The sequence below is a fragment of the Saccostrea cucullata genome, unplaced genomic scaffold (genome assembly GCF_032062105.1).
Source record: "Saccostrea cucullata isolate Sc308-1 unplaced genomic scaffold, CSIRO_AGI_Scuc_v1 ctg3538, whole genome shotgun sequence".
Taxonomy (NCBI): domain Eukaryota; kingdom Metazoa; phylum Mollusca; class Bivalvia; order Ostreida; family Ostreidae; genus Saccostrea; species Saccostrea cuccullata.
Window position 1 is genome coordinate 82093 of NW_026918140.1, and position 12270 is coordinate 94362.

General features: G+C 33.2%; 3 protein-coding genes across 3 annotated transcripts; 2 read left to right on the forward strand and 1 right to left on the reverse strand.

Moving 5' to 3' along the window:
- The first annotated feature begins 525 nt into the window (after positions 1-525).
- Positions 526-2179, forward strand: LOC134256264 (putative nuclease HARBI1). Its single transcript, XM_062738953.1, has 3 exons — positions 526-707; positions 1174-1408; positions 2119-2179. Exons 1-3 carry the CDS (start codon positions 599-601, stop codon positions 2168-2170), a joined length of 396 nt encoding a protein of 131 aa, XP_062594937.1. The 5' UTR covers positions 526-598; the 3' UTR covers positions 2171-2179.
- Positions 2180-3099, forward strand: LOC134256368 (putative nuclease HARBI1). Its single transcript, XM_062739049.1, has 2 exons — positions 2180-2358; positions 2576-3099. The coding sequence occupies exons 1-2, from the start codon at positions 2180-2182 to the stop codon at positions 2712-2714; spliced, it is 318 nt and encodes a 105-aa protein (XP_062595033.1). The 3' UTR covers positions 2715-3099.
- Positions 3100-3234: 135 nt separating this feature from the next.
- Positions 3235-11409, reverse strand: LOC134256669 (uncharacterized; the record flags this gene model as incomplete). Its single annotated transcript, XM_062739382.1, has 5 exons — positions 3235-3535; positions 3629-3745; positions 3963-4061; positions 5584-5659; positions 11221-11409. Coding segments are annotated over 5 exons (663 nt in total), but the record flags the coding sequence as incomplete, so codon positions are not given.
- Between the last annotated feature and the right edge of the window lie 861 nt (positions 11410-12270).

A 12270-nucleotide genomic window follows, 5' to 3' on the forward strand; every position in this document is an offset into this window, starting at 1 on the left:
CGTCCTTCCATAAGGAGAGAGAGGGTTTTCCGGGATCGCAGTAACGTTTTAGAAACTTTATGTGATGTAGACCTAATTGAGAGATATAGGTTTCCTCGACACGTCATCGTTAACATTGTCAACAATGTTGAACCTATTGTTGGTAGAAAAACAAGAAAAACACATGCTATACCAACGTATACGCAGGTAAATTGTATGACTCTACACTTCAATTTCAAATACATGTACCAGTAAAATACAATATACACTTAATAAAAAATCTTTTCCTGCAAATACAAATTTATATATCTGCATCTATATTATTTGAAAATATAAGGACGTTTGTTTGTTTATTGAATAAAAAGTATTGTTGACATATAAGTCATGTTATAAAGATGTTCGCATCTTTAATAAAATAATTAAACTTTTTAATCCTTCTTTAAATGATTATTAAAACAGAAATAAATATATGCAATAAAATGTCTTTCTTTGTTTGTTATTACTGGAATTAATTCCAGTAATAACAAATAAAGAAAGCATTTTATTGCTTAAATAATTCATAGTTCTAAATATGTACATACATGTGTTATGAAACAATTATGCAGTAGCCTATATTTATATGCAGGTGCTTGTTACGCTCAGATATCTGTCGAAAGGAAATTTCTTCTCCGAGTTGGGAGATCTACATGGAATTTCCCGATCGTCAGTCAGTCGCATTATTCATAATGGTAAATTTTGTTTTCATAAATGATATTCACTCTGTTGAGTTTTGCTTTAGCGTTGAAGATTTATTTATGAGACATAGGCGTCGGAACCGGGCGGGGGTAGCCCCCTCCTCCACTTTTTTGCAAAGATACTGTAGACGTAATACAGGCTTTCAATATTGGAGTTTACCTTTTTCTACTTTAAACATATTATATTGAATAATTCAATAAGGATTGGGCAACAGGCAAGGCCTCTGTACATCCTCTCCTTTTTCTCTTGGTTTAGCACCCCCCCCCCCCACTTTCAATTAGCCACTCCACTTTCAATATGCTTCCTACGCCTATGTGTGAGAGAAAGTTTAATTGACAAAAAATTAAAGAAATTGATAAACTGAGGTCTGTTTATTTCTTATCAAAACTTATGAGAGTTAAACAATGATGTTTAACTGGCTAAAATATATGTAGTAACAAAAAACAACAATATTTTCAGTTTGTATGGCTATTAATAGAACGATGAATAACATCTCATTCCCGAGGGATGCACCAACACTCCGGTGTATAAAGACGGACTTCTTCAACATAGCACACTTTCCAAATTGTGTTGGTGCTGTTGATGGGACACTTATTCCAATAAAAGGCATGGGTGGGCCAGAGGAAGCCGCATACGTCTGTAGGAAGAACTATTATGCCCTGAACGTCCAGACTACCGTTGACTCAAAAATGAGGTTATTTTGAATTTTAATAAAATATATATATATATATGAATTGATTGATGTTTAAAAAACCAATACCTGCAGGGATTCGTTCATGTCCTACTAATTATAGGTTTTTAAAACCAACACATGTTTTAAAAGTGTCTTATCCAATTTCATTATACATGCATAATATACAAAGAAAAAAAACGTGCCAGGCGCGGGTCTAGAAATTTTTCAAAGGGGTTGGGGGAGGGATTGAAGAGGAAATCAGCTTTAACGTATGTTTTGCATAATACATGTACTTAAATAACTCAGTAGGATGCAACTAGGGTGGAATTTGGTTTTAAAAGTGGGAGGTTTATCAACCTAGGAAAAATACTTTTATGGATTCTTACCTGAAAGTTTTTGAAAAGGAAAGGAAAATAAATCTTTGAACCCAAAAATCCTATTTAGAAAAGGGGATAGGGATTCATTTTGTTCTCATAACCGAATTTCTTTAGAAATTAAAACATTAGCCTTTCACTGAAAATTTTCAACAGTAAAACACACAAAAAAAAAAATAATCTTCTTTATCTTTTTTGCAAATCCAAAGGGGGGGGGGGGGTGCAACCCCCGAAATCCTCCTCTCTGGATCTGCCAATGAGTGTTGTTATCACCATTGCACACTCATATATTGAAATATATATATATGTATATGACTTCTGTTTTTCAGTAAATTCTTATTACTTTTTAAAAAAAAGATTTATCCATGTCAACGCTTGCTTCCCTGGGCCACTCATGATACCTATGTGATGAGCAATTATGGTAGCATTGCCAGAGCGAGGATGGTTAATTGGGGACTCGGGCTACCCCCTTAAAGAATGGTTGCTCACGCCATTTCTGTCTCCAAGTAACCAGCAAGAGGAGAAGTATAATGACGCGCTGACGAAGACAAGAATCGTGGTAGAGAGAGCATTTGGTGTTCTTAAATCCAGATTTCGGTACTAATTTCTTTTTTCTCATCTGCATAATTTATAGTTTTCTTATTACAGTTTGCAGAACAATGTGCAGTGCATTTTGAAACGACATGATATTTAGACATATATAGACTTGCATTCGCACAAGCAGGCCTATTTCATTTTTTTCAAGACATGGTCAAACCGATAATACAATCATTATTTAACAGAACATATTTAAACAGTATTAATCAATTTACAGGTGTTTGCATGCGAGTGGTGCACTCTCTTGTTTTCACCCAGTAAATGTTCTCAAATTATTGAAACATGCTGTCGACTGCACAACACAGCAATTAATGCTAATGTGCCACTTAGACACCAAGGAACTGTTTAAAACATGAACCACAACGACATCTACAATGGACATTTGCAGGGAACAGCTCAACAAATTTGGCGCCAAGTAGCGGCTGTTTTGTGAAAAGGGAAAAAATCGTGATTCTTAAATTTAATATGTCGGTGACCTAATAATATACATTTATTGAATAAGTTTGAGGGCAACATGCGTTTTGTTGGACCCAAGAACAAAACTGCCTGCCTGAGGCTGTTAGGCCTCAGGCAGACAGTTTGTTTCGAGGGTCGACAAAACGCATTTTGCCCGAGAACTCAGTCAATAAATGTTTTGTTATACTTTTATTTCATTTTTTTGGACATATATTTATTTTGTACTGTCTTTCATGATGTAACCTCAGGTTCTTTATTGCTGAACACTAACGAATGAAAAGGAGATTAAGCTCCGCCCATTCTGTGACGTAAGCGGTCCAACATCGATTTTTTTGTCCGCTCAGCAAAACATTAGAAATGTTAAACTTTTTTCCGTATAGATTTGTATAGGAACAAATTTCTAAAGGTATAACAATGTAAATTTAATATAAGTAAGATACAATATACATGTACATATTGGGTCTCATTTACAACAAAGGTCTCATTTGCTACATAATCTTAGAAAAAATAAAGAAACCATGAAGCCTTTAAGTTATTTCCTACTCCTTTGATGACCTACATGTAGGAGGAATTCTTGCCTCTAGCGCTACTGCGACGCGCTCAAGGGCGGCTGCCTTTCGTTCCTCAATCTTTAGTCTTTTTTCTTCAATACTGACCCTCATTCTTTTAATATTAACAAGTTCAACCATAGTCGCATCCGATGCGTTGATATCCTCTTTCCCTTTAAATATATATATTATAATATACATTTTTTACTTTAAATCGTGTTCATGTAGGTAAATAAAATTGTTCATACAGTATTTGTATTTCATACCTTTCTTTCCAATTCCAGCCCGTTTCTTGATTGGTGCAGTGGGCTCTTGTCCTAGGTTTGGATCCTCCCGTACATTTACTTGCATGTTACTATTACATGTATTACCTTCCGCAAGGACTCGACTTCTTTGACTGAAAATACAATATTTTAACGGCATTATAAACTATGTGTGCCTTATAAGTTATTATATTTATGATTAACATGACTGAAATATCCCGGGAAGAAAACTGTTATTTAACTAATATTTTTTTCTTTTAAAATTATCAACCTATATGTAATTGCTTTCTTAGAAAGTCCTATTCTAAGACCAAGGATACATGTATTTTATTTAGACATTTATTTGTCCTACCTATAAACGATGACGATTGTGCACCCATACTAGGAGAGTCCTCCGAAGTTGAGAGAGATGCTTCATTTACTTCAAAAGCAAGTCCTTTATCAATGTTATTAAAGCCCGAGATAACAAGCACCGCCTTCAGATTTACCTGGTCTGGATTCCCCCGTCAATCAAATAAATTAAGGTCCATCATTGGGTACTTGAAAATGATTGACATTTAGCTGCTAGTCCCTGTGTATATCTTTTTCACCTTGTTTGACACGCGTGGCCACCATCAAATTAACTTTTGGTCTTTTAATGTTTACCGCTAAATTGCCATCCCAATGAGGGGTCATTTCGATGCAAACAATTTTAGCTTGATTATAATTGATTATAATTATCTGTATTACAAACATTGAAAAATGAAAATGTTCTCAAAGTGTTTCAATAAAATAAATCAAGATCGTGTAATTTTTTTTAATGAAAAGTGCATAGGTGGCTGTAATTTTGTTTTTACTCGTAAAAAGATTCTTGGTTTGAGACGCAGCGAAAAAATTACAATGAAAATAAAGGAAAAAATAACCTGGTAACATTTTTTGCTTGAAATGGATAGTAAGGTTGAAAATAAAATGTCTGATTAGTAACAACTTCGCCTGGACAAGTATTACAGTATTTAGAGTTTTTTCTTTTCCTTTTCCCTTTTTATAACCGAGCATTTCTTGCTACGTGCTTTCTTACCTCCGTTCAAGGTCACATGTGTTAAAAATAGTTTTAAAAGAAATACAGAAGTTAGCAATAAATCAAGATTTTGTTGTAAGTTTTTAAATTATAATCTGAATTTACTTATCGATAAAATACACACATTTGTATGTAATTTTAACTTAACGAAACAGTCGTTATGGCGAATTTTTCACAAGATACAGAATGTACATTTGCTAAAAATAGGACCACGCGACTTTTTATACAATTTCTATTTGACCGTGATTGAAGATCTAATTGCTACGATATTTACGATAATTATGAATAGTTTTTAAGATTTTGAAAGGGACAGGCAAGGATAATTGTTTTACTGTTGAATTTATACCTGTATTTCATTATATTTCTTTTAACAACGAACTCAAGTCATTGCTGCTGTGACAAACAATATGAGGTACATACCGTAGATTTTTTTTTTTTTTTTTTTTAACAAATGTCGACCGGTGAGATTTCTGCTTGTTTTAATATTTATTATGTCAGAAATTATGGAATTCTACAATGATCATTTATTATTACTAATGATATCTTTTATTCACGATGTCGAGATCTACTAATTTTACATGTATGATAAACAGTAGGCCAGCAAGCTGTACAGGTAATACTCATTGACTTCCTGTGTATACTGTTTGTGTATAGGGATTAGCGCTTCCCACGGTCTGCACGACCATCAATGCCTCGGGGTACCACGCTTGTAAAATTTAGTCCCTCCCCTTACCTGAGAAAACCGTACGGTTAAAAATCTTGGCCTTTAAATTTATTAATAAAAAAAATGTAAATAATAAAAACGTTAATTAAAAGTATTTAGGAAAGATTCAAACAGATATTCAATATTATTAAAATATTTTAAAATCCATATATATTATGGACACAGACTGCAGTGTACCTGTTCCTGGAGCTCTTCCAGTGTCAGTTCCACCTTCTATTCCTTCTATTAACTCCCCAGGAATCATTGATAATACCTATTAATAATTATAGCAAATAATTTTTTTCAAAGAATTATATGCGGTATATTGCATATACTTGCCCCCACAAAAGTCAAATTTTGAAAACTTCCTGAAATGTGCTGAATTCAATAAACTGTATGAGAAATATAAATTAACAGAACATATTATAGTTTCAAAGCAGTTTATTCACAATTTTTGTTTTTATGACGTCACAAAATTGTCCGATTTTATATCCTTTTTCAGAAATAATACTAAATGGACAAAATTTCAACAATTTTAGCTTTAAAATTTATAGAGCGCATGTTTGTTCAGGAACAATATTTACCTATTTCATTGATATTATCATTCTACACATTATATCACAATATTGATCCTGAACACACATGCGCTCGGTGACTTTTACTCAAAATATCAACGAAATATGTACATTTTTCTGTAGAATTCATAAAAAACTGAATTTTACGTCATGTTTGTGACGTCATTACGTACATATGACGTCATTACTTATAAAATTATTTAGTGCTTTGAAGTCAGCATATACTCCCCTGTTTAAGAACTTAATTACATATACCTCCATCAAAGTTTGATTTGGGGGGCAAATATTGGTTATTACCGAATAAAGTTCTTTTATATGTGACGCGCCAAGCAAAAACCTCCCTTATCTTCATTATGACGTAACGTCAAAAGACGCGTCTAAAGTCAATAAGGTAAAAGCGACGTAAAAACGCCTCCTCGAGAAAAAACTCTCCCCTGCAGAACAATGGGATGTTGTTTTATTTACATGCTGAGAAAGATTCTTGGGTGTGGTTTGATGTAGTTTATTCTTTAAGAAGTTATTCTCCGTCAAGTATCTCTGTGACATATCCTTTTCACAATTATTAAGAGTATATTTTTTCAAAATGTCCAGTGATGGTTCAAAAATTCCCGTAAGGCCGTTTTTAAAATGTAGTTTGTTTGCCGTCTTTCTATTCACTTAAAAAAATTGCGTCGCTAGGTAGGTCGAATTTTTTTGTCGGAAATGTTCAATATTGAATGAAGGAGTTTCTGAAATAAAAAAAAATAGTTGTTGATTGGATGAGAAAATTCCGGAATGAATAATTTGATGGTTTTAAAAAAGATTTTATTCGGTTCATCTTGAAATGTCAAACAAACAAGTTTTTAAAGATTTTTAAATTCAAGCTGCTAATTTCCAGCTGTTTTATCGTGATGCACATGCAAGAAAAATTAAACAGGAGCATTAAACTAGGTAAGGTATCTTTTCTAAAATAGCGATGCAGTGAAAATTGACCTGAATTACCTCTCTTAGCTACCAAATTTATAACGCTGTGGTTTAAAGTCGTCCAAAATTTGTACAATATTGAAATGTTACGTCAGGCGGATCAATGTGTTTTTATGCAAGTGATCGTGACATAGATAACCCAATTTTTTATGCAATAAAAAGTTATTTCTTTATCCAATCAAATGCCACGTTATAACCATAATTAAATTAAAGAAGTACATGTATATATAATATTACATCTTTTTCACTTCCGTAGATGATGTAAGTTATTGAAAAATACATCGTCTTTGTTGCACTTTTCTGTGCAAGTAATAAGAACTGTACATAATCTTTGATAGCTTGCCAAGGATATTGATAAATACATGAAGTTAAGTTTAGTTTAAAAATGTAATTCACTATAGATACGACACAGAGTATTTGACTTGGCCACTTCTTCCGGAATTAGTTTTTAGCTGTTGGTTTAAAATTAATATTTTGAAGAAAGAGCTTTTGAGCTTCTCAATTTATTTTTCGTTATTGTTTAACACTTTCTCATGTTGTACGCAAAAAAGTAGGAAAAATTCGTCCCCGTTCTCCTGTGTCTGCTCTATCTCACTGTTATGTATTCATAACCCGTTTGTTGAGGTTACATGATGCATCGCTAAAATTGTTATAAGTAATACAAATTGTTACAAATTAATACAAATTGTTTGAACACTTTTAAAATATTCCAACCTATTATTTTTTTACATAGGCGTCGGAACCGGGTTGGGGGGCCACATTTTTTCCAAATATATACTTTGTATAGACATTGAACATTGCTGCGTAGGTTTAGCTCCACCCCCCCCCCCTCCACTTTCCACAGACAAGTCACAGTAAAGGTTAAAAATGACGAAAGTGATGGTATTTGGAAAAAAAAAATTGGTACTGAAGTTCGAACCCCCCCCCCTTCGAAATAGGATTTTCGTGTTTGTGAAAAGGACACCCCCCCTTTTTTTTTTGCTTGTTATGTTTTTTTTTAAGGTTTAATTTTTTTTTTACACTAAGCCCCCCCCCCCCCCCCCCACTTTCAATTTGCTTTCGACGCCAATGCAAATGTTTTAAGCATGATTTTTTTTTACCAAAGAAGAAAAAATAAGGTGAAGAGGTGACTTTAACGTTTTGGATTCCTGAAAACAACATAACGTAACGCAGTCACCGGTGCTTATTAAGCCCTTTGAACTGAGAATAGAATGACAGTTTACATTAAACATTTAAGAATTATAAATTTTCATTTTAATGATTTTATTTTAACCTTCAACATTAAAGATTTATTTACCCTGTAATAATTATTTCCCCGAAAAAGACTTTACTACCAACATTTTATGATTCACATTTACCTTGGAAAATAATAATCTTGTTTCCTTCTGTTGAATTGTTTATGCATTTCAATTTATGAAAGTTTGCTACCAATTACACGTGATTTAATATATACATGTAACAAATTAAAACAATTTCAATATTTTCCCCTGCAAAAGTCGCATTGTACATACATGCCATCGTCGGAAACCCACGGGTGATCTCGTCTTGTGATAAGTAAAGACGAGATCACCCGTGGGTAAGGACGAGATCACCCGTGGGTTCATGCCTACATGTACATACATGTACATACGTATAAGGGGAGTTCTGTGCAAAATTATCAAAACGTGTTTTAAGGAAAAGGATTTATCGTTACAATTTAAGATTGTACATGTGTGTCTTGTTCTTGTCAAAGTCAAAAAAGAACTTGTCTACTATTAGTTCAGGAAATTTATTACGCGTGAATGCCCCTCCCCGCGACCCACCCCCCCCCCCCCCCCCCCCCCCTTTACGATAATGGTAGAATATGAAGAATGTGTTATCCTTTCTCTTACTTACTGTTGCAATTTTTATCATGCATTTTTTAAACAATACTAAAAAGCAACTAATATTTGATATATGATTAAAATAAATCATAATGTGTGCATGTACTTTCTCAGGAAGGCAACGGTAAAGTTTAGGTTAGACCTTATAGCCCATGTCTAGAAATGAATGTAAATGAAGTTGTGGAATGTGTTGCTTGTGGGATTAATGTATATTCTGGTATTGTGCTTTGTTATTCGGTTAGTACATAATGCATATAAATTGCAGAATTTCTTTTGCAAACCATATTTTTAAAAATATACATATTTTTTATTGGATGGGGTGGGTGTTACATTCTGATTTACTGAAAGTTGTGCAAACTCATTGAGTTACGAAATGATTCTAAACATATTTTTTTTTCAATAATTTAAGCATAAATATAAAATAAGAAACTGAGGGCCAGGAAAAATTAATCAAATGTTTAAAGATTTACAAGAAATAATGGTTTAAACTCTAATTTAAGACTTTAAAATTTGATGCACCTAATCTTAATTGTTTTTTTGATTTGAACACGCATTTATTTAAGGAATAACTGTCTTATTTTTCGATTTCATGATTGATCAATCGATTGGGTTGCGTGATAATTTGCATAAACGCCGAAGGCTTTGATTCCGCCAATCCACGTGCTCCAAGCCCTCCTTCTGTCTAGCTGTTTGTTCCGCCCTGCACGTGGTTTTTTTGAGAACCGATTGCAATACATTGATGGGGAAATAAAGAACATTTACAATTTGTAATTTTATCTCGGACAAAGACATTGGAAATGTAAATATTGAGATATACAAAAGGATTGGAAACAAGTTTGACAACTTACAAGTTCCTCATGTGAATTATAGACCGATTTCATAACATCCAAAGAAGAAAAGGATCGAACTCTACTACAAGAGAAAAATACAATTTATTCCTGGATGCGGAATATCTTATCAATAACCCAGAAAGTCTTCAGAGATGATGCATACTTTTTTCCCGTAGTAAAACATTCGAAACTAAAACATGTAAATACATATAGTAAACGTGGTAAAAGAAATGTGGTATCCTAGACCTTTAGATGAAAAAAAAAAAATTCTGTCGCACTCTTTAAAAACTCAGGTATTCAAAACGTAAACTATGACAAAAAAATTCTTTTTATATACTGTGTATTGTGTAGACTTTTAATGCCCGGGGGAGGGGTGGTAGCGGCTGTCTCGAACTTTTTTAAGATAACTACTTCGATAGTGTAAAAGAGACAATTAAGTGCCTCTGCTTAATTGGGGTTGAACCCGAGGCCTTTGGCTGTTTACCGATAGAGACAGGAAGATGGCAAGGTTTACCACTGTGCGATAGAATATGTACACTTTGTAAAAACAATCAAATTGCAGATGAATTTCATTATATTTTAGAATGTAAAACTTTATCTAATGTGAGAAAGAATTACCTGGGCAATTATTATTCTTCTAGACCGAATGTTATTAAATTCATGGAAATTATGTCAACCTCAAACGAAAAAGTGATGAAAAAACTTTGTATATTTATCCAAAAAATCTATGCTGCTGTCTGTCCTCCTTGATATGTTTCCCCACTCTTTTTTTTCTACCATTAATCTTTTGTTATGTTTTCTATATTGTGTATGTACCTCTGACCAGACTGTTTATATTGTATTATAATGTATATATGTTATTTATGCACAATACCCCATGTACCAATAGATTGGTCTGGGTGAATAAACTGAACTTGAACTTGAACTTGGCTTGCCAGTCCAGTGCTCTACCAAATGAGATTAAGGGTTAACATGCTATCTCGTTGAGGGAGATGAGCAAATATAGTTTGTACTACCACAATAGGATTTTTTTCATCTAAATTTTGCTTATTTCCTTTTACTGTTGTCTGCAATTTTTTTTGCATTAAAAAGGCATAAATTGGAATAGAATAGCTTTTAGAGGAAGATAAAATTTTTGATTTGAGTAACGTTTTGTTCTTTTGCCCTTGTCAATCATTTCGGTGCCCCCCCCCTTTTCATTTTTCAAAGATATAGTTTACAATGTTTATTTTTATCATTACGATTAAAAATCTTAATTATTGATATTTTTAAGGGAATCAAATCAAATGTTTGAAAATATATATCATCAAATCATTATATAGCTTCGCGTTTTTTTACTATTTTACGTTATGAAAAATCATGAAGTTATGCACGCGTACACTGTACGTCAAAGTAAATATTGCGTCTTTGTCGTACGGTATTTTATACATTTATACACAGAAATATGTGCCATGTTATGCATCAAACGAAAGAGAAAGAAAAACTCTACAAGAATCAATAAAAAACTGAAAATGTCAAAATTCTTCCTTAAGGGAGGTTTTTGCTTGGCGCGTCACATATTAAAGAATTATTAGGAAAAGAAGTTTATCGATCAAAGGCCCGTACATCAAGTTCCCATGCTTTAAAACAAACTTCAGGCGCTGGGCCTCCACCAGTCTTCTTCGTCTGACGTTTCCTTTGCGCTTCTTTCTTTTTTACACTTGTCCTAGCGTCTTTCCATTTTTTCTTAATTTCATCAACTTCTCTTTCGCAGCAAGTAACTGAAGCGGAATTGATTCTGTGGAAAGAGTTTTTTTATTTATTTTTTTTTTATATATAAAAATCACGTTTGTTGAAAGGGGTGGGTTGGATGGCACCTAAGCTAGTGACATATATAGTAATTACTTACGAACTGCATGCCGTTTATTCATCACCTCATAAACATATTTTCTAAATTAGGAATTTATCTATTCAGTTTCTCTTAAACAATGCATGGACGTCGGAAGTGGGGGGCTAAACCAACAAAAAAGGTAAATTCCAATTTTCAAAGCCTATTTAAGGTATATTTTGGCGAAAAAGGGGGGGGGGCAGCTAAGCCCCCCGGTTCCGACGCCTATGCAATATTTTACTTGTAACATTCCTGTATTCAAGTACAATTATTTAGTTCTTATTTATACGTCGAAATTCATGAATGTTGTAAAATTGCATATTTTCTTTGATACAAAGGCTTCCTTTTTTTAGGGATATGTTTTTTCTGTTTGTGTTTTTAGTGTTGTTATACAATTTAAATGTTATATGAATACCTCTTTCATTCATATACAGAATGCATGAAATAATTAACCACCCCACCCTCGCGAAAATTTGTGATTTCACAGTATTATGCCTCAAATATTTTCTTGAGAGAAATAGTAAATAAACTCAACATGAACTTACTGTTTTATTATTTTTTCCCATATAGCTTTCTTTTTTACATAAGTTACTGTAGCCGAAAATTTCGCCAACAAGATATGTTGGTTTTCTCTGATGCTAGAAAAAAAATTTGAAGCTCATCGTCCGTCCAGTTTGGCTTTCTTTTTTTTGCTTGAACATGTTGAAGAAGAAGCTGACTTCTCCATTTTGTTTACAGCTCACAGAAAGAGAAGCAGACGTTCAAAAGAAGCGAAACAGAATCCTATA

Coding starts and splice junctions, on each gene's coding strand:
- LOC134256264 (XM_062738953.1), top strand. CDS start 599: ATGCAGGTGCTTGTTACGCTCAGATATCTGTCGAAAGGAAATTTCTTC. Junction 708..1,173: donor CAGTCGCATTATTCATAATG/GTAAATTTTGTT, acceptor CAATATTTTCAG/TTTGTATGGCTATTAATAGA. Junction 1,409..2,118: donor ACCGTTGACTCAAAAATGAG/GTTATTTTGAAT, acceptor TTTAAAAAAAAG/ATTTATCCATGTCAACGCTT.
- LOC134256368 (XM_062739049.1), top strand. CDS start 2,180: ATGGTAGCATTGCCAGAGCGAGGATGGTTAATTGGGGACTCGGGCTAC. Junction 2,359..2,575: donor GTTCTTAAATCCAGATTTCG/GTACTAATTTCT, acceptor ATCAATTTACAG/GTGTTTGCATGCGAGTGGTG.